Source organism: Cucumis sativus, chromosome 1 (genome assembly GCF_000004075.3).
Source record: "Cucumis sativus cultivar 9930 chromosome 1, Cucumber_9930_V3, whole genome shotgun sequence".
Classification (NCBI taxonomy): Eukaryota; Viridiplantae; Streptophyta; class Magnoliopsida; order Cucurbitales; family Cucurbitaceae; genus Cucumis; species Cucumis sativus.
In genome coordinates this window covers 7,654,143-7,681,819 of record NC_026655.2, presented here as the reverse complement: position 1 = coordinate 7,681,819, position 27,677 = coordinate 7,654,143, and the positions used below count along the sequence as shown (strand labels likewise).

The 27,677-nt window shown below is 28.7% G+C and overlaps 3 protein-coding genes and 1 non-coding gene across 7 annotated transcripts; 2 read left to right on the top strand and 2 right to left on the bottom strand.

Moving 5' to 3' along the window:
- The first annotated feature begins 800 nt into the window (after window positions 1–800).
- Window positions 801–3,826, top strand: LOC101222817 (serine/threonine/tyrosine-protein kinase HT1). Of its 2 annotated transcripts, none has more exons than XM_031880381.1 (4): window positions 801–922; window positions 1,411–2,591; window positions 2,799–3,254; window positions 3,345–3,826. In XM_031880381.1, the coding sequence occupies exons 2-4, from the start codon at window positions 1,905–1,907 to the stop codon at window positions 3,630–3,632; spliced, it is 1,431 nt and encodes a 476-aa protein (XP_031736241.1). In that variant the 5' UTR covers window positions 801–922; window positions 1,411–1,904; the 3' UTR covers window positions 3,633–3,826. The 2 variants fall into 2 exon arrangements, with proteins under 2 accessions (XP_031736241.1, XP_004146653.1); XM_004146605.3 differs by lacking the exon at window positions 801–922 and adding an exon at window positions 929–1,161.
- A 6,422-nt stretch (window positions 3,827–10,248) lies between these two features.
- LOC101210203 (transcription factor bHLH162) lies at window positions 10,249–14,599 on the top strand. 3 transcript variants are annotated; one of them, XM_031881361.1, is made up of 3 exons: window positions 10,249–10,616; window positions 10,726–11,085; window positions 14,355–14,599. In XM_031881361.1, exons 1-3 carry the CDS (start codon window positions 10,488–10,490, stop codon window positions 14,472–14,474), a joined length of 609 nt encoding a protein of 202 aa, XP_031737221.1. In that variant the 5' UTR covers window positions 10,249–10,487; the 3' UTR covers window positions 14,475–14,599. The 3 variants fall into 3 exon arrangements, with proteins under 3 accessions (XP_031737221.1, XP_031737224.1, XP_004146605.1); XM_031881364.1 differs by having other exon boundaries at window positions 10,256–10,616; window positions 14,320–14,599; XM_004146557.3 differs by lacking the exon at window positions 14,355–14,599 and adding an exon at window positions 12,314–12,574 and having other exon boundaries at window positions 10,263–10,616.
- Window positions 14,600–16,518: 1,919 nt separating this feature from the next.
- Window positions 16,519–16,728, bottom strand: LOC116401874. The gene has a single exon (XR_004214277.1). It is a non-coding gene; the product is annotated as a small nucleolar RNA U3 (small nucleolar RNA).
- A 4,255-nt stretch (window positions 16,729–20,983) lies between these two features.
- LOC101209953 lies at window positions 20,984–22,207 on the bottom strand. The gene is made up of 3 exons (XM_004146556.3): window positions 21,929–22,207; window positions 21,622–21,853; window positions 20,984–21,497 (listed from the first exon to the last, which is right to left on the bottom strand). The coding sequence occupies exons 1-3, from the start codon at window positions 22,142–22,144 to the stop codon at window positions 21,088–21,090; spliced, it is 858 nt and encodes a 285-aa protein (XP_004146604.1). The 5' UTR covers window positions 22,145–22,207; the 3' UTR covers window positions 20,984–21,087.
- Between the last annotated feature and the right edge of the window lie 5,470 nt (window positions 22,208–27,677).

The following is a 27,677-nucleotide window of genomic DNA, read 5'->3' as shown; positions in this document are numbered from 1 at the left end:
CCTACGAAAGTAAATGGCAATGCATTCCCAAATGCGTTCTCGAGATCAATGATTTCAGTACCCACATTCATATTTTGAAATTCAATTCAACGTTATTGCCTTTTAAAGCTACGTAAGGATCTGAAATTTAATGCTTCACTTTAAACACACACAAAAAAAGATAAAGAAAGGAAAAGGTCATTTAATGCATATATTATAATGTTATAATGTCAATTCATATTTGACTATAGGATGGATCCAATTCCGTACATTCCAAGCCCATTTTCCACCCCATACACAACAGCCAAGCCCAAACCCTCAGATCCATTTGTTAAAACAACATTTTCTTTTCCTTCCATTTTTTGAATCACTATAAAATATATTTAATCATTTTGATTTCAAATTTACATTTCAATTTACGTTCAAGGGATTAAAGAAACTTTAATCTAAAAAAATATAGTTTATATTAAACAAAAGATAAATGAAACGAAAACACTAATATTTGGTGATACAATTCTACATTACATTTGCGATTTATATTGATTATAACTGAAAAACTAATAGTTGGTTAATTTCTTAAAAAAAATTGTGATGTGAGCACAGAAAAGAGGAGAGTTCACCCAAATATCTAAAAAAACCACATGTGGACGTAATGAGAAGGAATAGTTTTGATTGATTTGCAGTTTGATGGCAGCGGTAAGGAAGGGTTGGTTTGGTGCCACGCCGGAAATCGAAAGAGAGTCAAGGTTTGACCTTTTTTATTTTTGTAATTCCATAGGATTCTGCCACGTCGACTTTCCCCTTCACTTTTTGTGGCTATTTTGGGTCCTACACCTTCATGCCGCCACGCCGCAGTTGAACTTTTTTTTTTTTTTTTTTAACAATGGAGAAAAAGGCATAGGCTCCACGAGATGCTCGGAGAACCAACACCGGTTTCTTCTGCGTGCGTACCACACTTGATCTTTTCTTTTCTTTGTTTCTTGTTCCTTTGTTTGTTTGTCTGTTTGTTTTCTTCTCCATCTCAATTAACATCTGTCATTCCCAATCCCATAACCATAAGATTCTATATTCATCCATTCCTTTTTCAAATTATAAAGTATATACCTCTTTTCCCCCATTTCATAATTTCATGGCTTGCCTTCCATTGTTGCTGGGTGGATCCACCCTTTTGTTGATCTCTTGGTGAGTTTTCGTTTTTGTGGGTCTTTTCTTTATTGCATTTTCTCTTGTGGGAAACTTCGAATATGACTTTTCTTTTGTGTTTGAACAAGGATTGGGGTTGTTGTTAGTATGAATGCGATTGAGGATAGACTTTTTCTTTTTCTTTTTTGCTTTCTTGGTGGGGTTGGAAAACGGGGTATTGTTATTAATCGGTTTCTCTGTTTTTTTTCTTCCATTTGTTTATTGGATTTCTGTTGTGGAATTTTTCAGAGACGTAGGAACGCGAAGTGCTTTGACTTTTCTTTCTGAAGCTAGAAGTTTAGGTTTGAAAACAGGGGGAGGAATTATTTGTTGAATTTTCAGACAATGTGGCGGAAGGTTCGGGGAGAGATTACTGTGATTTGGGTGCTCCGAGATTGAGGCTTTTTTTTTTTTCTTTTCTCGCTTGGTGTTTCATGGGATATATTGGGTTTCAAGGGATTTTGGTTTTGATGGAGATGAGATTATTGGTTGAAACGATCTTGTTCTTGATCGGTCTTCACAGCTTTGATTAGCTCTTGCTGAAGAAGAAGAGTTTCTGTTGATTCCTGTTTTCCTAATTGTGATTTGGGATTCTGGAGCTGTATGATTCAAAATAATTTGTCTCACAATTACACTTTTGAGTTCAAGCCTTCTTCTCATCTGGTGAAGCAGAAGGAGAAAACCATAAAGGTTTTTGAGTACGAGATCGATTGGTTTCTGTGTTTTCAGGCCTTAGAAAAACTATGGAGGAAGATCCTAATTCTTGGTTAAGAAGAACTAATTTTTCTCACACAATATGCTATCGTTTAGAGTCCTTAAGTTTAGCTTCCTTTCCTGTCACCACTCAGCCACGTCCCAAATCACTTGTGCAATCAAAACCGAACCCTCGTTATAATCTAACAAAGCAGAGGTCTTTATCTCCTTCTCCACAAACGAATCTCTCCAATGCATTTAAGGATGCACGTATCAATCAGAAGCGATTTTCGACTCCACAGCCTCAGAGAAAAGAACCTCTAAAAGAGAAGAGTAAAAGGCTGTTTTGTAAAAGAGCCAAAGTGCAGAATTCCCTCAAGGAAGAGAAGTTAAAAGGACCTTTGAGGAATCTTGTCTCTTTTAAAGGTTGCGAGAAGTTCAAATTCAAGGAGTCTTCTTGGAGTAAGCTTTTTGAGCACGGTGGAGGGAAGGTCACGGCTGTTGAAGCTGTAGACGAATTGTCAATTGATCTGTCTAAGTTGATGTTTGGACATAGATTTGCTTTTGGAGCTCATAGTCGACTTTACCACGGAATTTATGAAGATAAAGTTGTTGCTGCTAAGATGATCAATCTACCAGCCAATGATGAAAATGGCGATCTCGCAGGACGCTTAGTAAAGCAATTTGGTAGAGAAGTAACCCTTTTATCTCGTCTTCACCATCCCAATGTTATAAAGGTAAACACCTTGCTCCTTGATTTATGACAACTTCATCTGAATTGCACTTTCTTAGGTCATTTTAACTATAGTTTTCAGGCATATGTTTTATGGTTATAAATTTCTGTAACATTTGATATGAGTTCCCTGCTGTTAATTGAAAAGAAAAAGTATCTATCTATTAAATTAAGTATGTATTAAGAGTATTATATCCACATTGCTTTACAGTTAGTAGCAGCTGTGAAAAAGCCACCTGTTTATTGCATCATCACTGAGTATCTACCTCAGGGTTCCTTGAGAGCATATCTTCACAAACTAGAGAAAAAATCTCTCCCATTGCAAAAACAAATTGCCATTGCCTTAGACATTGCTCGTGGGATGGAATACATTCACTCACAAGGTGTCATTCATCGGGATCTGAAACCTGAAAACATTCTTATTGATCAAGACTTTTGTCTAAAGATCGCTGATTTTGGCATTGCTTGTGAGGAGGCACATTGTGATACACTGGCCGAGGACCCCGGAACGTTCCGTTGGATGGCCCCGGAAATGATCAAACGCAAACCCTATGGAAGAAAGGTTGATATCTACAGCTTTGGACTATTGCTATGGGAATTGGTAGCTGGAAAAATCCCTTATGAGGATATGACTCCAATCCAAGCAGCTTTTGCAGTTGTAGATAAGGTAGTTATTTGTTTTGTAGTTTGGTACCGTCTTTATTTACTATCTTATCTCTTCTCATCTGAAAACACTGTTGGTGTTGTATTTTTTCAGAATATTAGACCGGTCATACCGAGCGAGTGTCCTCCAGTGATACGGGTGTTAATCGAGCAATGCTGGTGCGAGAAACCGGAAAAGAGGGTGGAGTTTTGGCAGGTGGTGAAAGTGTTGGAGCAAGTTGAGAGTTGTATTGGGGGAGATGGTACATTGATGACGAGTGTAGAGTTAAAGGGGAAGGCAAGTTGGGAAGATCACAAGAAAGGTTTAAAGCATTGGATTCAGAAGCTTGGTCCTCTTAATTCTCATAATTCTCTCAACTCCTCCAGATCTAAATTCATATGATTCTTTCTTTGCCCTTTTACCCTTTTTCTTTGAAAATATCACATTCACTTCCCAGGTTCAATGTAGATAGTTTTTGTTTAGTTAACTTGTTCTTGTTTCTAACATTCCCGTGACTGAAATGAATATGGTGCGTTTCTGAAAGGAAAAGAAAAAGATTAAAGGCTTCAAAATGGATTATCAAAATTTTGTAGTGCTTTTGTTGGTTTCTTTGTAGTCATGATTCATCTGCTTCATCCATTTCACAAAAGCTTTGAATATGGGAAACTGTATCCAATAATCCACCAATAGGAAATTAAAATCCCAGTTATTATTGAAAAGTGAGATTGACTGGAAGATGAAGCCGCCCCCTCCCCCTATACAATCAGTTTCATCTAACACTAAACTAAACTTTGTCTCAATCTAAAATTTGAACTTTAAATTGTTGCCAATATCAATCTTTCTTCTATATATAATGATATAGTTGTGAGATTATAATGCACTTCCCCCTATTACCCCATCAAGGCTGTGCTAAACTCTCAACTCCAATTTCTTTCTTTCCTTTTTGTTCTAACTAAAGATTTCAACTACCAAATATCTTAACTCTTCGGTTTTATGCCCTCAACCTGTGTTTTGAATATGTATGACAAAATTATTAGTAATTATTAATAAAATAATCATGATTTTATTCTCTGGCTTAAATTTTGTAACTTGCTTTGATAAAGAGAAAAGAAAATAGAGGTTATTAATCTGAAATGAGAGTATGTTGTTGATCACATATACAGTGGACAGTGGATGTAGAAATAAGATTGGGTGTCTTGCCCTAACAAATTGTAACCAAATATTCGAAAAGCGTGTCAATTTCAAGCAAAGAAAACGGAGAAAGATGTATTAAGTTGAATCATAATTAGTTAGTTAGAATCTCAATTTCAAATTTGATTGGACTTGGTTGTGCAACCATATGAATTAAGGGTTTAATATTTAAGGTTGATAATTTTTTTTGTAAGAGACGAAGTCTAGAAAGATAAAGGATAAGAGAGGAGGAATGTGTAGGGCACGAAAAGTGGGGAAAAAAAAAAATTGAAAGTGGTTGGGCTTAGCCCAAAAACCCACTTGTTTATTTTCTCCATTTAGATGGTTTGAGAAGTAAAAACCAATAGCTTCCAAGTTCTTCAACTTTCTCTTTCTTTTTTCAGATCTTACTTCTTTGTCCTCCCACGTTTATTTTGTTCTCTTTTTCTTTTCACCTCTTCTAATTAGTCCTTCTCTTAATGTTTGGTGTGGGGGTGTACACGACCACAGATATCGTCTTCTCCATGTTACACAAACATGAATGATGACAATGAGAGAGAAGTTTGACCCAAAAGAAGAAGGAAAGTGAAAATAAATTATCCCTTCATTCAATATGTCATCTCACTTTTTCGTTAACTTAGGAACATTTTAGAAGTGTTATACAAACCTCTTGGACTAAAGTATCTCTCTTTAAACTTTAGGGATCAAATACACACAAAAAAATCAAACTTTGAAATCCAAAAGTGCATTTTAGCCATTATTTTTTATTTCATTTTACTGACTTGTTCTCCTAGTTTGTTATGGATTTTTGTGTGTAATATTATAAGATTTTTCTAACTCTAGGACAAGGTATCACCTACACTTTTTAGGTATCTTTTCTTTTCTCAAAGTTTCTTTCTCCTTTTTTTTAATCATCTAATGTGTTTTTCTAAATAAAAGAACAAAATAAGTTCAAATTGAGGCTACATACTTTATTTTCTACCCTACGCTTTAATTACAATACATTTAATTAAGTGATTTACTTCTATTGTATTGTTTTTTAGTTTGTTAGTTTTCTTACTGTAAAAAAATCCATTCAAATTTTAAGAAAAGATACTCTAATTCAAATTTAAGAAAAGCATAAAAAATAAAATTGATTATACAAGTGTAAAGTTGAACTAACAACTACATCTCATCTTCAATCTTATAGAACACATGAAAAAAAATTCTATAAACATTTACAACAAGACTTGTATCCTTTTCCAGAAGCAAAAACGGAAAGAAAAAAAAAATCATAATTTGGAGGGGGACCGAAGGTAAAGGGTGTGTGAAAGACAATTAAGAAATGACCCCATCTGGCCATCTTCATCTTCTCTTCAATATGAATACATATTCAAATATTTGAATCATATTCAGGTCAAATAAGAACCATACAATCAAACAACTCTTTTTCTCTTCTGTTTAATGTAATGTACACATCTTTTTCTTCAAGGATGATGTTGACACTGCATATATACATCTTAACAAACTAAATGAGTGTATTATTAATTTATATATAACGTAATATACTCTCTAAAATGGAGCATATAATGTAGTTGAGAAAAAACAATTAGAAAAATGGAGGAGTCGTTCCAAGAATAGGGTTGATTTGTAAGGTATTGGGTGAAGTTTCTGCATAGGTTATGACCTCCCTGGATGACTATGACAACAACAAAAGTGTCATAAAGTTATTTATGGTGTATATTTATAATTGTGTCACGGTTGTTAAAATTTGTTGCAAGAAATCTTCAACGTTTGAGATTCATTAAAGACCATTTTTTTTGTAGCGACTATTTCGTACTTCTCACAAACAACGATGTTTCAAAACTTTTCAATCTTTAAATATTTTATCATTTTTATTATTTACTACCGTGTTTACTTTAAAAAAAGAGAAAAAATATTTTGTAATATGAAAAGTTGGGGTTACAGTAGCACCAACAAAGCCTTCTTTATTAAAGGATGTCGATCATATTGTCTTTTTGCTCTCATTTGTGTTTTATTGTACATGTCAAGTCTTCTTCATATTATTGTTGTTGTAATAAACAGTGAAATGGACTAATGATGAACACCAATAGATATATATCCATAGATCCATTTCATGTCCATGTCTACGGTTAATAAAATGTGAAATTTTGTTTAAAATGTTTATCTTCCTCCTATTATTGTTATAGCTTTTCATTACTTTATTAATAAATAGAATATCTACAAACCACAAATTTTCTGTCACTTGATCCACCTGTGGAGCCTCCATTTGTTGTATTTTATTTCTTGAAACCATATATTATTTATTTTCCACACATTTCATTAGTAAAATATTATAAAGTTTTCTTCATAGCTTATTGTCTGTCATTTTCATCCATGAATCTTACTTTTTGGTCATGTCAATTGCCATAGTTCAAAATTAACTTTAAAATTTATTTTATCTGGTTAATTTAATAGTAATAAGTTAGTGAAGAAATCATATACAATCATTTTCTAACTTAATTTTTAAATTAAGTAATCCTATTTAAATTAATGGGTCCATAGTGGTACATATGATTATATTCTAATTTTTTTTGCCTTCAATATATATTTATTTTGGTGTTGATCAAATTTCAAGATTTCCCTATGTTTGTTTATATAATAAATCAATGTTTATATGCCCAAGATACCATCAATAATATTCCTGAATTAATTAATCTAAAATTAAACTAATATTTTCTATTTTATAAAATCCTCCAACTAATATATAAGTTAATTAGTTGTCCCAAATAACAACACATCAAATTGATATGCACGTGATAGAAATTTAAATTGGATTAGAGTAATAAATAATATATTCATAGATCAGATTAGTAGAGGCATTATTTGGTACACACATACTTTTAAGATCATATTTTCATGACTGAGGTATTTATGATTAAATCAAACACAGATTTATATGAAAAGAAACCAACCAACTCTTCAATAATAAAATAACTAACATTATTAAGAAATTGAATGAAAATTAATAAAGAAAACTCAACAAAGACTTACTATGTGAACAATTAATGAATTCTCGCCCTCAAAATGGACTAAGGTTTGAACCAAGAATAATCTCTCTCGTTCATTACTTACTTTAAACCACTAATTACTACACACTAATCTAACGATTATATTTCCAAAATTTTAAGTGAGAAAACTGTCTGATTTTATTAGAAAATTTGAGAATGAAGATATAGAAAGTGATGGAGGGATTTGTATCATGGGCATACTTGTCCGGACTATTGTCCGGACTATTGTTTGTCTATGGTCATATATCCAAAATACCCCCAATCCATCTTGTTTTTATATCTTATACTTAATTTAGTCTATTATTTTAATTTTCTTTTTATATCGTCGAGCTATGGTGTGACGTTTCGACATTTTCATATGCTAAAAATGTTCAAAATGTACTATAGGGAAAGAGACGTAGTAGTTGAATCTCCGACTAAACTTTGTTGCAATCTTTGCAATCAAAGCTCTTTTTTGCAATTAATTTCTTTCTCTCTCACGTTTTATAAAACATTTTCTTAAGAACACGAAGAGAGGCCAATTTGTCACATTGTCAAATCAACTTGACTATAAAAAAAATCTCTTATTTATTTACTATCTTGATAGCACACGAAACTTGACTTGTGTGTAACTTAACACGAACTGAGTTAACATAGTTAATTCACAACAAACAAAATTCAAAAATTAAAAAATTTTCAATATCTCATAACTTATTTTTCTCAAAAATTCCATATTTGGATGGAAATTTTAGACCATGACTTATAAAACAAAAAAGAAAAAAACTCAAGCCCAAACCATTAAAGACCTTTCACATCTAATGCGTGGAGGAAAAAATAACAAACATTAAATTAAAAAAAAAAAGTCATACTTCTAAATCTTAATCACAAGAGTAAAAGAGAATTATAAAAAAGTATATATAGAGGGCATTTAAATGACAATTTTTTTACCCATTTTTCCAAAGTAATTTGTAACCTTCCAAATTTTCCTAATTATTTTTCAGAAGTGCATTACATTTCCAATTAACGTGTTATAATGCTAACTACTTAAAACTTATCCAACATTCAATGGTAAAACCTCAAAGAAACCTTATAATTTTAGATAACATGTTACAATTAGAAAGAAATTAAAGGTAACATGATATTAGAGTGATGAATAAATTTCAAATCAAAATAGAAATTCATGCCCAAAAATAATAATGACTACGTTGATGATTTGGGATACAACATCATCACCAGCGGCTCTTATAACTTTAACTTTATTCTTAGAGGCCGTTTGGGGAAAGGAAAGGAATAAGAAAAAAAGAGGATTAGGTGGAGGAAATGATTATTATAATTCTTGTTTGGGGAAGGATTAAGTGAAAGAAATATGGAGAATTATAATCTTTGTTTGGGAGAAGGATTAAGTGGAAGGAATATGGAGGATTATAATCCTTGTTTGGGGAAAGAATTAAGTGAAAGGATTATGGAAGATTGTTATAATCCTTGTTTGGAAGAAAGACTATTTGGAGGAAGGATTATGACAACAAAAAATTTGTATTTTTTTTTTATTTATGTAATTTTTTTTTATTTGTACGTCAATTTCAATACGAGAAAAGATACATATATTTTTTTTTCTGGAAATGAAATTATTGTTTTTTTGAAAAATATGATAATATTTTTTGCATTTGTATAAATTGTTCGTACCATAAAACATTTGCAACCAAAAATTGTATTCAAATTCATTTTTTTTTAGTTAGGTTGTACCATAATCCAACCCTTCACAAAAAATTTGTATTGATTTTCTTAAAATTTGTATTGATTTTCTTTTGTTTATTTTGTATAAATATTTTTTTTACTTGTAACGTACACCTAATATAATTTCAAAAGTAGAGTATTTTTTAGTTTTTTTTTTAACATTAAATCAAATGCACAAAATAAAGTGTATTAAATTTTTTTTTTGGTTGTGTAAAATATGTTAATGAAATTTATACTGTAAATTCAATTCACACATAAATTGTATTATTTGATTTTTCATTTGCGTTTAATTTGTAGTTCAATTTGTTTCAAAAATTCAATACATTAAAAAAATATGCTATTTTTTAAAAAAATTTATGACAAATATTTGTTTTTCTATTCCAATCCCATATGAGAAAGAAATTGAATTACTTTTTTTTTTAATGGATAAGAAATGCTTATGAAATATTTTCTGTAAACCAAATACAAACAAAAATTGTATTATTTTTTTTTGCGTTTGTCTAAACTTATTTATTTTGTTCGTATTGTTTATCAAAACGACGAAAAATTGTATTAAAATAATGTTTATACTGTAACCCCAACACAGAAAATATGTATTGATTTTTAAATTTATTTTGTATAAAAAAAAATTTGGATCGTATACACTACATAATACAAACAAGTTGTACTTTTTTTCATTTATGTAAAATATGTTTATTCAAATTGTACCATAAATAGATTATTTTTGTATTCTAAATTTGAATCATCAATCTTATACAATAAAAATTTGTTTTCTTGTTGTTTTTATCTTTTCTTTCATTTTTAATATTTATTTTTTCTTCATGAGAACGATAAGCAACATACGAGAAGATGACTTGACACAAAGAGAATGAAGAATAAGAGAGGTGAATTAATTTGTTAATTTGTTTGGAAAAGAAAAAAAATAAGAGGATTAATTTGAAGAGAAAAATAAATAAAAGAGAAAAGAGAAAGAATAAATAAATGAGAAAAGAGAAGAAGAAATAAATGAGAAAAGAGAAGAAGAAATAAATGATAAAAGAGAAGAAGTAGAAGAAAGAGAATGATTATATTGAAAATGGAAGGATTATAGTGAAAAATGAAAGGATTAAGTGAGAAAAGTGGGATAATGAATGAGGAAAGGGAAGGAATAAGGGGAATTAAGAGTATTCTTTTCCATTTCCTTTGTCCATGGCCAAACAACAAAATGACTTTTTCTTTCGGAAACCGTTCCTAAATAATAAATATAAAAGAAAAAGAGAGGAAGAGAAGAAGAGAAGAAGAGAAGAAGATCTTTGTGAAGGGGTTTTCTGAAAAGCTCTCAATAATGTCCAACCCTATCCGTTGTCAACCAACTCCACAAAGCAATCGAAAATTCGTCGAAAGAAATCGAAGAAAAGAAATGAAAGCCCTTTTCTCCACACTCAATTCTCTTCTTCCCAATCAAACCTCAATGGTTTAATTTCTTTCTCTCTGTGTTTTTCTTTTCCATATATATATATATTTTTTTTTGTTTCCAATAACCCCAAGAAAAAAGATCATGATTGCTAAATGTTTGTGTTCAGGAAGCTCCAAGAACAGTGCCGGATCAACTTGAAGATGCGACAAATTACATAAAAGAATTACAAAAGAACATAAAGAAATTGAAAGAGAAGAAAGAGAAGCTAATGGGAATGGAAGAAGATGAAGAAGCAGAAGGAAGAAGAAGAAGAAGAGGATATGAAGATGAAACAAAACCAAAATTATCGGTTCATGTTAAAGCTCATCAAATCGGTTCTTCAGTGGAAGTGTTTTTGACCACTGGATCAGACTATCACTTTAATCTTCAACAAGTGCTTCGACTTCTTCAAGATAATGGAGCTGAGATCCTCAATGTCAATCAGTCCATGTTCACTGATCGGGTTTTTCATAAGATAACGGCTCAGGTAATTTATTATTATCTCATTATGTCTCGTAAATAATTCAGGTCTTCTTTTTGTTTTTGGAGTTTTAAATTTACTTGTAGCTCTCAACTTCCATTATTGTTGGCATTTTTTTTGGATTTTTTCAAAATTCGGAAGAATTGAATTAGGTATGAAAATTTCAAAAATAAAAAGAAACTGCAATTTTAGTATTCAAAACTTGGTTTGGTTTTTGAAAACTAGGGTTTTCTTAAGCTAAGAGATAAAATGAAACGAACAAAATGGATAATGATGTTAACATGAACTAAAATTGATAAGTTTTTTAGGGTCATAAACATTATCTTTGATTTTGAGTTCATCATCCTTCCTTTTATTTAAATTGATAGGTGACTTTTGGTTAGTGGATTATGAGTCAATCACTTCCAAAATAGTTATCTAATTGAGTTTATGTATAAAATACTCCGTCGGTTAACTATTTTTTATTTTTTAAAATCTTAAATATTAGTACAACAGATGAGAGTCTTTTATTAGTTTGTTAATAAAACAAACAATATGTTTTGAATTTTCTTTATTTAAAAAATAAAAAAAAAAGAAATTAATTATCAAACACATTTAAAAAAAAATAATTTTCGAAAACAGAAAATAGAAAAATACATAGACTAACAAACAAAGCCTTTAGTTAAATCATTATTTCTCAAGTCGAAAATATAATTACTAATTGAGTAATAACTATCTCTTGAAACCAAACATAATGATGAAAAATCAACACTAGCTCTAAACAATTGAAAATCATTTTTTAAGAGTTTTAATACCAAACATAAATTTAATTGTTTTAGAATTTTTAGAGAAATTATAATTTAAATTGATGAACCAACTATTAATTATTAATTTAGGGTGTGAAGCGTTTATTTTCTCAAAATATGGTTAAAAAATAGATAATAAAGAAAAGAAACAACCTCTAGTTCTTTAAATTAAAGTAAAAAAAAATCAAATAGCCCTCAAATTTGAAATATTGAATTAAAAATATTTGCTTCATTGCTAGAATTTATAAGTTAGAATTAAGAAGAAAAAAAATGTAGTTGAAAGTTAGAATTAAAAAAGCCAAAAATAATAATAAGAACAACAACAATAATGTAGTTTTAACAGAAGACAAAAAAAATAGTTGCAAACAAGTTGATGTTAAAATGTGGAAGAAGAAGAAAGAGAAGATGATGACGACGATGATGATGATATATGTATTGAAAAATTGTAGGTGGATGGAGAAGGAATATTAGGGGGAGGAGATGGTGAAAGGATTTGTGAGACAGTGAAGAAATATGTTTCAGAGTACAAAGATGGGGAATGCAGTGTTGAAGGAAATGGTGGTGAAGATTTCTGAATCCATTTATTCTACTCTCTCTCTTTCTTTTATGGATAATGCTTCAAATAAACCCATCTTCCCATTATTCACTGCTTGTTATATTATAATCTCTTTTTTTTTTCTTTTATCTTTTAATCCCAGTTTATTTGCTTCTTTATCTTTTTATATTTATTTTTATCAATTTCCCTTATTTTATATATATATAAAACAATCCATTCAAATTTGAAAAGATATTAATTTTAATAAGTAAATATATTTTTATAATTGAAATATTTAATAGATATAATGAATAAAAGTGTAGGATCTACTGATATATAAATAATAAAGAAATATGAAACCCACAAGAAAAGAAGGAGTATAGTTTTGGTCCAACCTCCTTTTTCAGAATAGTTTCTAGAATCAAGTTGTTTAATAAGTTAGACTGAAGTGGCATTATGCAGGGGCAAGAAATTTGACTAAAATTATGGATTTAAAGAAATGTGGAGGAAAAGGAAAAGGTAATAATGTGATTTTGTTGTTGATGAGAAAAATGGTTGGCAAGGGAAGTACTACGTGGGACATAAAACTCTCTTCAAGTTGATCCCCCAAATATCCCTTAAATATTGCCGACGCTACACATTCAATTTTAGTAAGAGAAGAATATCATGATAAATAAGGGAACACACCTACTTCTAATAGAATTCATTTCTTCACCTCACCCAACCTCCCCACTTATATTATATATACTCATTTTAACTGTTATAAGAATAAATATCAAATGAGTTACTTTATTTATAATTATAGTTTTTTTTTTTTTTATAAACCCCTATAATCTCAAATACATATCAGGTTAACTTTTATTATATTTTATAATATTTTGAAAATATGAAAATTTTCAGTCAATTATTTCATTTACCAATGGTTTTAATCAAAAGTAAAAAAGGAAGAAAGACTCTCTTTCACAAGGACTTGGAGAGCACATATTTAGCTTTAATGTCTCTTCACAACTTCACCTTTAGGCCACTACATTTTGAGTGTACACTGCACAAACTAAACCTCCCTCTCTCTCTCTCTCTCTCTCTCTCTCTAATTATATATAATTCCAACTTTGTATTTTGTTTGAGTAAAATATATCTTTAAATGTTTTGAAAACTAAATATAAAATCTCACAAAATTTTAAAATCAAACTCTCTTTAAAACATGCCAAAACATGAAAAAAAAAAAAAAGTTTCGACTATTAACACACACCTCAATTACTAACCTGTAACTTTTGTAAAATATTTGTCTTACAATATGTTAGTGCTTCTATTATTGTTTTTATTATTGTAGTAGAGTGTAATTTTTTTTAATCCTTTTTACATAAAAAAATGTCAAATAGTTAACAAAAAAAAAAAGAAGAACGCATTGAAAGATATGAGAAAAAAAATAGAAAAACAAGAATAGTACTAATAATTTTTGTCCGTAATATAAAGAAGTTTACGAATATTTTTGATATTTTTGTCTGAAAATACTAATAGTTTTGTAAATATATTTTAAATTTATTACGAAATATATTTTAAATTTATTACGAAAGCTTATAGGTATTTTTTAAACTTTTGAAAGTTATGATACTTTATATTTTTTTTTATATAATTTAGCAAGTTACTAGCCGTCTAATCTTAACTTTTGTTCAAATCAACTTTACGAAATCAATTGTTCTAAAATCAATATCTCAACTATCACTCTCATAAACAATTTGTAGGTCATTACAATCTTAATTAGTTCTTCGACAAAATTTTACTTGCATGAAAATTTAGAAATCAAAAGTATATTTTTGTAGTACTAACAAATTAACAACTTTTATAAATCAAACCAAACTGAACCCAATAATAGATCGCCTTCCCTATCTCAATACACTCTTATTCTTATTTGTGCGGTAGCTTTTAAATGATGTCTCATACAACTAATTAACCAGAAGAACCAAAGTGATGAGAAGACCCTAGAAGGGTGTGGGTGGAATATGATCAATATGGGCATACTGAATTGGGAATTAAATGATGGAGGGCTGACCCATCTAATTAAACCTCATGTGTAACTCATTATTATTGTAGTTGATACCAACTATCCACACACATCACGTTGCTATTTATATTCTATTGATGATAATTGCAATATTGTCTTCTGATGACAAACTTCAATACTTTCATTTAAATTTTGTTATTTTGTTTGTATTTATAAATTCATGCTAATATATTTTGTTTATTAATTGTTAATTGAAAAGTAGATAAGTAAATTTGAGTAAGTAATTTGTTTTAAAACCATTCATTTATGAAACTTACATGTGTATGAGACTTTTTAAATGTAAGAGAGTTTGTGTAAATTAAGAAGAAATAACACAAGAAATCTAACAAATAGTAGAGATTAAAAAAAAAAAGAATAGATTTATCATGTGTTTGTTTCTTTTTCTTTCTATTTTCTCTATTTATTAAATTAAAAAATGTGATTTTTTTTCTATTTTGGGAAATTTTAGGGAATGATAAATTTAATTACTTCGGTTTTTGAGCTAAATTTAAATAGAATCAATTACTAATAAATAGTTTAAATTCGATTTGCTTATCAAACTAGTAAGCTTCAAACTTATACCATTTTTAATTTAAAGTTATTTTAATTTTCTATTATATTAGAAAAAATATTAATAATTTACTAAAAATTCTTAAATATTAATAGTTCGATCTTACATAGTATTTATACAATTATTGAACTAAAACAAAGGTATCCATTCCATGTGGAGTACGATTTAAGTAAATAATATAGCTATGTCTAAAAGAGACGCATATACCTTTAACCCCAAGCCATATTTATCTTCTTTCAATATCCTACTCTCTAATCCTATGACATAATGTTGTGGTGTACAGGCTTTGACGTGTTTATAATAACATTATTCAATCATTTTTTTTTTTCGTTTTGAGAAAAATTATTCAATCAACTTACAATCAGATTTGAAAATTTTTGTTGGTAATTAAAATTTCATTTATTAGTTGTTGAATTTTGAATCTAGGGTTGTCTAATCGCACCAACTTACTTTGATAATAATCTCTATTGATCTTGCATATTTACGAAGGATTTCAATCTTTCAATCATCTATTTTGACGTTTTATATTTATCAAATAACTTTATCTTATTAATTTTTCATTATCTACTATTCACACAATTATTGAGAAATTTAATGTTGCAACTTTACACCTCAAATACAAACTTGCTAAACTTCAACATATTGACCCGAAGGTTTTGAACTTAAGTCAAGTGGGCCAAACATGATATCCCTTATAATTCTATATTTCGAATGTGATCTTCATTTTGTCTCTATATTTTCAATCTTGCTCTTTATTGTCTCTATATTGACCTAACACCAAAGTTTTACTGTTTTAGATTTAGATTTATATTAAGATGGATTTATAAGAATAAAAAATTTGTTGGGAATGCTAGTTTTGTTTTTATAATATTTGGTGGACTATAATAATTTGTGTATAAAATAAAAAGTATTTTATTTTACAAATGTGAAGAATGGATATTTATAAAAGAGTAAACATTATTATAGATAGCATGAGCTTTCAAATAGTTTGGCTGGGTTGGTAACCAAAATCGTGGACGTTTAGTGAGTTGATCGCGTGGATCCTACGTCTTTTTTTCCTTTCTCATTATATATATATATATATATTTTCAATTCTAAAAATATCTTTTTTTATTAAATTAATATAAACTTTTCAAATTTAATTTCTTCTTCTTTTTCTTTTTTACAATTTGATTAAGAAATAATCTTGAATTTAATAAGAATATATGAAAAGGGTGAAACAGTGAGTTATAATTCACACTCAAGATTAGTTGTGGCCAATGGGATCAGAAGAATATTCTTTTTAAATCCATTTGAGATGATCCAGTAAGCACACATATGGACTATTCCCCCAACCCAAAGGTAGTAAAAAAACAAGACAGCAAAAATAGCCACACATCAAAGTAAAAATCCCTCATCTTCCAAATATCTTCCGCAGCAGAAATCCAAACACCATATGAAGTCTGTCAGACCGCCCTTTCCACATCTAAGAAACACAAAAAGCTAAGAAACAAGAAAAAATTTAAATGGTCTGTCAGACCGCCTTGTGGCCATCCCGACAGGCCGAAATCTGCCAAGAACGATCCTCTACAGTCGCCAGATCGAGATCTGTTGAACCGTTAATCACGCTCTAGCCACAGGGCAGCTATTCATCCACCAGACTTTGGTTCTTGTCTCCTTAGAACTCAAGGACACAGATGTACAACCTATAGAACAGATCCTGTTCAAGTAAGGTCGTGTCCTGAAACCATCGTCTTCCCTTTTAAATAATGCATATGTTTTCTTCAAATTTTCGATGTGGGATTTCTGTCAAAATGGTATATGTGTTTTATGTGGGTTGGGATTGCAATTAAGTCAAAAGGACAGACCTTTTTTGTTATTATTATTAAATCTAATTCAATTAGAAAAAATAGATACCTACCAAAACATGAGAGGTTGAATTCAATAAAAAAAAATTTAGGTTTAAAATTTTAGAAATAAAATGTTTTTTTTCTCAATCTGTAATTGATATTCTATAGATAAAATATAGTTTTAAAGAAAATCTTTTATTTAATGTGTGGACTTCAGATTTGATTTTCTTTTCATTCTAATGCGAATTTAAGATTATATATATTGAAGTGAATGAAATACGAATAAAATGTGATTTTTTTATAAAATTAAGATTTTTTTTTTCAAATAGAAAAACTTCCGTGAATGAAAAAGGAATATGTAGCCAACATGCGCTTAGCTCAACTAGCACATGTATGCTCCTGTGGACGAAAGGTCCCGAGTTCAAATCCCACCCCATGTTTTGGTTCAATTAAATATTATTGATATATACTTATTATTATATAGCACTTCATATCATATGTGTTGTGACCTATATATAAACTTGTATAGTCAACTAATTGTTTGATGCTACTAATATTACTAATTTTCTTTATTAAATTATGTAATATAGTATACAATATATAATGAACTTATTTTTTAAGTTTATGTACTCTGGACCATTGATTCCTTTTTAGGATTAATGGTGCACTTTATGAACGTACAACATAAAAATATCATTTAGTTTATCATATATCTTATATATCGTTAAGCATTAAACATCACGCACATATATATAATTGAACAGCATACACATATTATTTCATATATGTTATCATATATATTAAATATCATTAAGTATCACACACATAATATATATTTAAGCAGGATGCACACAATATACCATAATATTATACACTATATATAAAACATCATTAGCAATACCTTTTCATAATTGTGTTGATAAAAATTTGTACTTTCACATAATTTAAAATTTGTTACAAAAGTAAAATACAAGCTAAAATATAGTATATGTTAAATATATATACATTGTTATTATATAATGATATATTTAAATCGAAAACAGTTTTAATCCTAACAAGATTTTACAAAGTAACCTTCATTACACGAATGAATGCAAATTTAATAAAATATAATAAGTATATATTAAAAATTAAAATTTAATGAAATATAATATAATAAGTATATATTAGAAATTATTAAATCAGGTGAAATATATGAAAAACAATGGGAGTAGTGAAAACTCCATTAGAGTTTGGTAATACTAAGCTCATTTGATCACAATATAGTCCCAAAGCCCAAAAGCTCAAAGGATTAGGCCCAATAAAAATCAAACTCAACTTCAACTTGTCATGCCTAAAATCTACTACACATAAAAGCCCACAAATTCATTGTGTGTTAGCTTAACTGCGAGGGTTGGGAAAGTTAGAAACTCAATAACAGGATCTGTGTTTTAGGGTCTAAAGTTGAGTTCGTGTATCTACCCATCTAAAACATTTTTATGATTCTTACTTTTGTTTTGGAACTTTTTTATTCAATACTTATATTCATCTCGGTTTGAATAAAATATGGATTGCAATATTTTATTTTTCCTTTCTTTGACAAATATATAGTTAAATAAAACGAGAAAGCAAAGAAAGAATCAATACTTTTGATTTCTCATTTTCATTTGAATTTGAATTTCATCATCTTCATCCTCTTCTTCTTGTTGCTGCGTCATTTTTTTCTACATTGTTGAAAGTGTTTTATAAGGTAGATTGAAAAAAGAGTTGTAAATATAAAATATAATGGAGTAAACTTGAGTACTTAATGAGCCAAAAGTTGAAAACTACCGTGAAAGGATGTTTTCTAAACAAAAATCATTTTCTTTCAATTAGTTTAAAGTCTACCAGAAAAACAATTAGAGAAAATGGCTTACGGAAAAAAAGAAAGAAAGAAGAGAACAAAAAGAGCTAACAAGTTAGAAGAAGGTCTGAGTCACATCTCGCTTTCTTTAAAGTGTTTTGCAGCTCTACTCTTTTTGTGCAAACAGATTTGTGTTTCCCCATCGTCCCAAGGATAAAGCAATCGTGTTCTTCAATTAGTTTTGCACTGAAGCTAATTGAAATTCCATCACTCAAATAGACACTCTAATGCTCGATATTCTAAAAGAGAGAACTTTTGAGAGAAGAGAAATTGTTGATTGTTTTTCTGTACTTTTAAGAGAAGAATGAGACACATATATATTAAGTTGGAAGATCGAGAGTCTCTAACGGTCAAATGATTAATGACAAAATTGAAACAGATTTGGTATTGGAAAGTTTGATTTACAAAAACATTTATAATATAAGAAATACTTTTACCTATCTTCTCACCTCTTACAAAACTTAGATGCCCTTAGTGCTCAAACCCATAAATGAATGTATGGGTTTACAAAGTAGACTTCTAAGCAAACTCACATAAACTGGAAATAATAATAAATATTTAATTTACTAACTCAAATTTTTTATTTAACAAAAAGGTCGTAAAAATAGTAAAAAGTTAAAAAAAAAAAATTATGATAATAGCGCCCATGACCGTGCCTTTTCTTAATCGTAGAAGTAGTAAAATTAAAAACAAAAAACTTTTGTTCCAAGAAAAAGAAACTACAAAGAGAAAAAGAAAAAACTACATTAAAATATAGAAAGAAGAAAGGATAGAAAGATAGGTTGGGTTTAGGGCACTTAATCAAATTTGGAACTAAACTTCAATCACTTTATACCCATTCATTAAATATTTATTATTTAAACTCATATTATATATATTCTTTAAGACAAAAACCATTAAATGTATCTTCTTCTTACTTAAATTTTATGTCTAAAATTATTAACATTCGTTTTTTTTGCACCACAATGGAAACATATGTCTAAATTTGATATTAAAAATATTTCTTTAATTGAGCAACATGCTATATATTTTAAGAATATTATAAAATGCCTAGATAGGATTGCACGTTATTTTACCCCAAGTTGATATTAACAATATATCTTTCTTTTATATACACACACATATGCACGTGGATACATATGTGGACATTGATCATATGTATTGGATTAAATCCATACGTTGATTCCATTTATATTAAAATTTCGTTTTGGTAAAGTTGGTAAAATATATTCATATGTTATAGATGAAAAATATTATATGTTTATTAATTAATTTCAGTAATAATTGATGAACTAAAAATATTGACCAGACCAAAATAATATTTGCACTTACAATTTATTATTATTGTAATTTTTAAGTTAGAGTTATATTAATAAATGAATCCCACTATTATTTTTATTTTTAATATTTCTACTATAACTACTTCTCTTATTCATAATTTTCATTATTAACTAAACTTTATATTAATAAATTTTTAAAAATAATATTATTTTAATAAATTATAACCAGAATAATAAAAAAATAAAATATTTAACAAAAAAAATAAGTGTCAAAATTGTGAACTCGGTCTACAATTTTCACCCACATGGCACCTCGGGTAAGGAGGTCCACCATTTCGATACAAGGCTTATTAATTTAGTTTTAAAGATGTTAACTTATAATTTTTTTTATCATCAATATGGTGAGTGTCCCGTCTTACGTCTTGGATTCAATATCAATTTTTTTTATGTAGTTATCACTTTATATGTATTTTTAAATTAGTTTGACTAATAGGTTTTGAATGTGCTTTATAAACATAAAAAATGATTAAATTACTCAATTAGCAATATTTAAAATTTTAAACTATTAAAATAGTTATTGTTAAACTTAAAAATTATATAAGTCATGTGTTAAAAACAAAAACAAAAAGAACACAATTTAGTTAGAAAATTAAAAATTAAAAAATATTAGAGATGAGAAAAAAAAAACCATTAAATCAAATCAAGGATACCTATTCAAAACTGATTAAATAACAAAAATTATAAATTATGGACGAGGTCCACTATTTCCATATTTCCACACCTATTTTTATCCATATTTTTCACTTTGTCATGTTTTTTCATTATTATATTTTTATTATTATTTTTTTAAAACGACTAGATTATTTAAATAAGACAATGTATTCATAAAAGTTAAAAGTGTCCAAATTTACTTAAATTTAACACTATTTTCTCAAATTGAAATTTTCTAGAATCTGAAATTAGATTTTAACAAAATAAGGATAAAGAATTGGCCTTGGTTCTAATAATCATGAATTGTAAATTTTATTTACAATAACAAACTATGGAAGTTTACAACTCTACAATTAGTTTATATAACAATAAATTCAGACAACTTCAAGAGGCGTCCGATTAGGCAATTTGTCGAGGAAGTCAACAGTGAGCATGGAGGCTCTGGGCTTAGGAAGGCGAGAAGAAGAAGGAATAAGAGGCATTGACATTGTCCTTTCACATGGACTTAGCCATTTGGCTTGCATGTATCTCTGTTTTCTCCATGGCCCCAAATGCATTTTCTTTTCTTTCATACACTTTTTTGCTGCCCCACATATTACCTTTATTACCCCTTGCAGTTTCTCTACTTTTCCGACGAATATCTCCGGCAGCCGCCGTACTAGTCGGTTGTACTCCTCGCTTCCTCTTGCCATTTCAAACTCTCCTCTCAAGTTTAGCTCTATTATTAACCTTACTTCCCCTTTCTTTGTGTTCCTCTGTACTACGTCTAAAAATGTGTGTTCCCCTGTTTAATTCCAATTTTATAAAAAGTTTAGCTAAATGCTTTCACGATTTTTTTTTTTTAAATGAAAAATAATTTCTCTAAGAAAAAAACATCTAAGTTGAATTTTGTTTGTTTGTTTGTTTACCTGAGGGTATATGCTGAGAACTTTTCCATTTTGTCTTGCAAACGGCACTATCGTAGCCGGCGTTTCGAAGGTGACCGGAAACCTCCCTCATCATACAACTCCGGCAGCCCGTCATTGCCAGAACAGATCTTCCACATGCACAGCCTCCACCGGATCTCTCTATTTCTTTAACTGCCTCCTTTGTCGCATTTCTTATCTTCGATTCCACAGAATTACTCCGATATATCATCCCCTATACATTACCATAATTAAAATTAACCTCAATTTATCTTGCCGTTAAATTAAAGGGGGAAAAAAAAATACTCACTTGTAAGATCTGAATTTGGGTTTCCCAAAAGCTCTTACTTTCTTCCAAACTTTCACCGTTTTCTTTTTCTTCATCATTTTCATCAAACCCCGTCGTCTCACTCTCCAAACTGCTCCCAAATCCCTCGGCCGGCCACCCCTCTCCATCGTCCAAAAACTCAAATACCATATCGGAAAAACTCGAAACCTCAATACCGGGGAAATTCCGTCCGGCCATTTTTAATCTGATATAATTTAAAATTCACTTTCACTTTGTGGGTTGTGGAAAATAGATTGGAACACTCTGTTTTTATATATACCAAATGTTGGGAGGAAAGCGGTCCTACCAATAAAACCGAATTGATAAACAAGACGCCGCGCACACCTGGGCTCCACGTTGATGATATGGCGTTCCCTTATTGGATTTGATAGATCAAACTCGTTTACTGATCCTCGTGGACTTTATTAGACCAGACAGCGAGGATCCACGTCAGTTTTTGACAGATGCAATAATGGCGATCCAATTTAATCAAACCTAATCTGGATATGCTCGAATATCCACCATACCACTTTTTTTTTTTCTCTTTCTTTTTTTCCTAAAATAATATAACAAAATTGATTTAGCAAAAGTTTGAATTAATTTCAGGATCTTTATTAACATTATGTTATTAATTCAATTCACATATATAAAAAAATATATTAGGAAATACTTGTTTTATTTTTCAATAATTACGATAGTTATCTAATAAAACCTATGTAATCAGATATGATCAAATCAAAACTTAGAAGGTTTGTTTTATGGGATTGGAATAAGCTGTTGTTGAGTTCATTACAAACAAATTCTAGAAATGGGGCCATGTGAACAACTCCATGGCTAGCTTTTTGGTTTTGTTGGTTAGTTTTGAGAGATTTGTTATTTTATATATCATTCATTATCTTGAAGATGAAAATTAGTCTATTATGCAATGAATAATAGCACATTTTTCTCATTCTTGTTCTCGTAAAAATTAAGAAAAACAATGTGGGTTATAACTTTTTAATTAAGAATGGTTTAATAAACAAAATACTGTTGTACATTTTTTTTAAAGGAAATAATGTTTGTCCTCACTCTTACATTTGTCGGAAGAGTTATTGTGAATATTCTCTCAAGTCTCAATTATTATAATTGTTTAATTATGACAATAATTTTAAGTTATATGATATTATTTATTAAGCAGAAATATGAAACTAATGTTTTTTTTTTTCCTTCTTGCAAGCATTTACAAATTAAGGTTCATATGCAATACCTATTCAAAACTTAATTTCAAAATGTGTGCATCTTTTGAATCTATGTCTAATTATATCCAAAATGTTATTTAAAATGAATGATTAGCTCATTTTTTAATGATTTTAATTAAAGTAGAGTTAGTTTAGGGTTTTATTGAACAAATAATTAAAAAATGAAAGCAGAATATTCTAGCTCATCCAAGCACTCAAAGCATTTGTCGTTTTCCTCCTTTTGTTGTTAGGGTGATATTCCTCTGTATGTGTTCCAACCGTGCTTATTAAAATAAATTGTTCTTTTTAATGATTAATATAAAATATTATTAAAACCAAACTTTAGACCAAAATAAATAATAAATGACTAAAATTATGGTGGTCAATGAAAGATTATAATTCAAATTTTAGGCTATTTTTAAATATAATAAAATATAATTAATAGAGATTAATTGACGTCAATGAAATACTCTTGTTTTTCGTCTATCAAATGGTAAATGTAATTTTAGTTTTAAACTTTGGTTGGTAAAAAATAAACCGTACAATGTGAGTTGAAGTAAAAGAAAGTTTTCAAAATTTAAAATTTAAGATGAAACAAGATGGTTGGATAAGAAAGAGTTGAAACTAAAATAGAAATAAAAGAAAGTGGATAAAATGAAATAGAAATGATATGGTTTGGGGGTGTTGAGTGAAAAAACAATTAAAGGAAGAGGAGAAATAATTAAAAGGGGAGAGAGCAGAAGAAGGGAGGATGCATTTTATCCTAAAATGATAATCCGGAAGGGGGAGTGGGGGCCAGCATTAACATTATTGATGAGTTTTATTTTGAATGATGTTTACGTGGGTAAATCCTTGACGTTGATCAAGGGATATTTTATTTTCTTTGTTTAATAAATAGGAGTAGTGGGACCCACCCTGTTCCCTACCTGATTTTAATCATTGTACCTTTTTCTTTTATGTATTTATTTATTTATTTATGTGGCGATAATTAGGAGTTTTAGTTTTTGTTGAGATCTTTGTAAATTTCCTTTTCCGACGTGGCACTTACGCGGCTCCTCGCCACCGTCGTTGACGCTCTTTTTGGCTGTTTCACCCCTTCACTTCTTTCACTATTTCTCATCTACGTCTTCTTCAATTAACTAAACCCTTCTTCACAATCTTATACCATTATTTCATATACCTATTACAAAAACCAATCAACCCCTCTAAAACCACACCCTCACCAATCTTAACTAATTACAACCACAATACTTATTTACACGCTTCAACTCATTCCCAAATAGTTCAATAAATTTGAGACTCGTTGTCATACTTACTCACCCTTCCTTTGAATTGTGATTTTAGTGAAAAATGTTTTAGTCTCTCCTAAGATCGAGATTTTCTTTTTACATAACTCGCGCTTTCCTCAAGTTGTGACATTCTCACTAGAATTGTATCTTTAAACACTACAACTCTCTTTTCTTTCCACATTTGTAATTTCAAATGGGACTAAATATACACAACAATAAAACGTAATAAATGACTAAATATCCTTTAAATATGTAGAATGAATTCATGGAAGAGCAACCCTAACTTCCGAAATAGAAAATCAAATAGATGGACAAATAATAGTAGTGAAAGAAAATTCTGATAAGGAATGTATTTTCCAATATTAGCAAACCCTTTCACTAGAAAACTACCTTTTTACTAGAAAACTACCAATAGAGAGACATTTCAAATAACATCATCTATGAAACGTAAACCAACCTTCTCATTCACATAACATTTAACAAATCACATCATTCATAAATAATAAATAACAAAATTTACAAACTAATTCAAAATTAAAACATAAAGTAGCTTGAAAATTCAAATACCAATCTACATTAGTAAAGTAAATTTGTGTGAGGAACACTTTGCTTTAAAATAAATGAAAAAAGGTTGGATAAAAGTGAAAATTGAGAACAAAGTTGAAATCAAACAACGTATAGAGATATTGTCAATTTCTTGGGGACCTCAAACCTTCTCCACATATCCCTCGAAGCTTATAGAACTTTGTGGATGTTTGATGTCATTAATCGATCTTACATTTCACCTTATTACTAAAATAAATGAACAAGAAGACATTTGTCAAAATCTTGTTGGAACAAAAATTATTAGATTTATGTTCTATTCTATTTTGTTGTTTAAACTTATTCTATTTTGATCTTTAAACTTTTAAATATGTATCTTTGTTAATTCTTAAACTTCAAAAAGTTAGTTATTGTTGTCAGAAAAATTGAGTTTTGACCTTTTCTTTTTTCTATACGGTTCACTATCTCTTTAAGTTTTTTTTGTTAGGTTACAAATCAATCTTTCTCAAATTTCAAATTTAATATGAAGCACTGAACTAAGATTTTTCTTAGTTAGATTTTGAATTTAACAATAGACAAATTTTTGAAAATGACAAAACTGTTTAAATTATTTATATTTTATTTGATGGACGCAAATAGAAGTCTATCTTTGAATATACTAATAGACATTGATAGACGTTTACAGAATCTGAAAGTTTGATATATATTTTGGTTCATTAAATTATATGTGAAAATGTAGGGTATTGAAAGTAATTTTAACTAATATATTGTTGGCATCCCAAATATAATGGTATGAAGTTGATGAAGATAACTGTATGAATATTTTTCATTAAATTCTTTGATAAATTAGAATAAACTAATTTCTAAATAAAGGATTTTGCCCAAAAATAGGAATCAACGTAAAAGACAAATTAGAGAGCTAACATACAAGGAAGAAGCACAATTACTAATAAAGAAATTTGAATTATGAATACTTATAAAAATACACATATGAATTATGAAATTACAATTTGTGGAGTTCTTTTTACTGTCCTAACAGGCTTCAATATTAATAATTATGAAAAGAACGTTTACCTAAAAATTAGTTAGTCAAAATGTGGCTTACATCGCTCCAACCTATATAAGTTTTAGTTGATAAATTCTAAAATTTTACTATATTTGATAATTATTTAAGTTTATTTTTTATATAAAAAACAACTCAAAAAATGTTATAATATACAACAAATTTAAAGATAGTATGCATTATTTTACCTCGAAATAATAATTTGTCATATCAATGACCAATTTTAGCTAGGTTGATCATTCGTGTATTATAATTTAATTATATTATATTTTTAAATATTATTTCTAAAACATGCATGTAATCTAAATGAAATTTAAAATTGGAAGCAAAGTGTTAGCCTAATTTCAATGAATTAATAATTTGTCGTACACCAACCAAAATATTAATATAAGGTTTGGCCCCCAAACCATAATGAAATATGAATCCTAAAAGTGGGTTCCTTAATAGTACGATTTTTATTTTATTTATGCAAGCTTTAATGTTACAATCTTTTCACGGGATTTATACACATTTCTTTTCTAATCTTCACATCAAGAAATTGAATTTGTCTTATTATTGTTTTTGTGATTATCTTTTTTTAAAAAATATTCCTTAAAGAATCAATTAATCCTGTTATTTCTTGAGGTTTTGTAATGGATGACAATAATGTTTATAACAGTATATACTTCCAAATCAAACAACCATGGTTGTTTATGAGAAAATAGAGCAAAATATGTTAATAATATACTTTATTTACAAATGAAATGCATTCTAGATGGATGTACCTACTGATATTATACACAAATGTGTGTTAAGATATCTAATTTTATACTTCAAAATGCATGTTACAGAAGTTTCACATATGTGAATGATTGAGATATATTGTTTACTATTAAAATGTATGTTGATGAATGTTGATAAATCAATAATTAGATTGATACACATTTTTAGTTGACATTAGTGAGATATATGATTAATTACTAGAATACAAGATACGAAAAATCGATGATAAGTACAACCCGTTGATTATAATTACCAAATAGTTTGAGAGAGAATGAAAACAAAGAGAGAAAAGTTTTTTAAAAAATCTCACCTCATTTCTTAACTTTTAGGCACTATTTACTAACTAGGAATTGGAATTAAAATGAAAATTAATTGGAACAAAAATGTTCAGTGAAAACCACTCTAAACTAATTTTATGAAATTAACAATCTTTTAAACTTTAGTTTACATCGAATTAATTGTTTCACTTTCAAAATTTGTTCACAATTTATCCTCTCAACTTAATTAATATATGTACTTTACTATTTATAATAATTTCATCTAAATATGTTATTAAGAAATATATAATGTTTTACAATTAGAAGATTGGTAATTGATTAAGGGTCAAGTTTATTAAGTACTCGTTACATAATAATCAAATTTACGATGAAGTTTGATGAGATTTTTCTTGGTATGGACTTAAAATGTATTACAATTTAAAAGCATAGGAATTCAATTTAACTATAGTAGAGAACATGACCTTGATAGAATTAATAGATCTTGAATTGATTTATAATAATCACCTATTTTAAGATTTAATATTGTTTTAGTACGAGACTATTAGTAATCATTCATATAAAAGAAATGAAAAAACATAA

Excerpts from the sequence above, each read along its gene's own strand:
- LOC101210203 (XM_004146557.3), top strand. The coding sequence starts at position 10,488 with ATGTCCAACCCTATCCGTTGTCAACCAACTCCACAAAGCAATCGAAAA. Across the intron at positions 10,617-10,725 it reads TTCCCAATCAAACCTCAATG|GAAGCTCCAAGAACAGTGCC; the intron begins GTTTAATTTCTT and ends GTTTGTGTTCAG. Across the intron at positions 11,086-12,313 it reads TTCATAAGATAACGGCTCAG|GTGGATGGAGAAGGAATATT; the intron begins GTAATTTATTAT and ends GAAAAATTGTAG.
- LOC101209953 (XM_004146556.3), bottom strand. The coding sequence starts at position 22,144 with ATGGCCGGACGGAATTTCCCCGGTATTGAGGTTTCGAGTTTTTCCGAT. Across the intron at positions 21,854-21,928 it reads CCCAAATTCAGATCTTACAA|GGGATGATATATCGGAGTAA; the intron begins GTGAGTATTTTT and ends GGTAATGTATAG. Across the intron at positions 21,498-21,621 it reads TTCTCAGCATATACCCTCAG|GGGAACACACATTTTTAGAC; the intron begins GTAAACAAACAA and ends GGAATTAAACAG.
- LOC101222817 (XM_031880381.1), top strand. The coding sequence starts at position 1,905 with ATGGAGGAAGATCCTAATTCTTGGTTAAGAAGAACTAATTTTTCTCAC. Across the intron at positions 2,592-2,798 it reads ACCATCCCAATGTTATAAAG|TTAGTAGCAGCTGTGAAAAA; the intron begins GTAAACACCTTG and ends ATTGCTTTACAG. Across the intron at positions 3,255-3,344 it reads CTTTTGCAGTTGTAGATAAG|AATATTAGACCGGTCATACC; the intron begins GTAGTTATTTGT and ends GTATTTTTTCAG.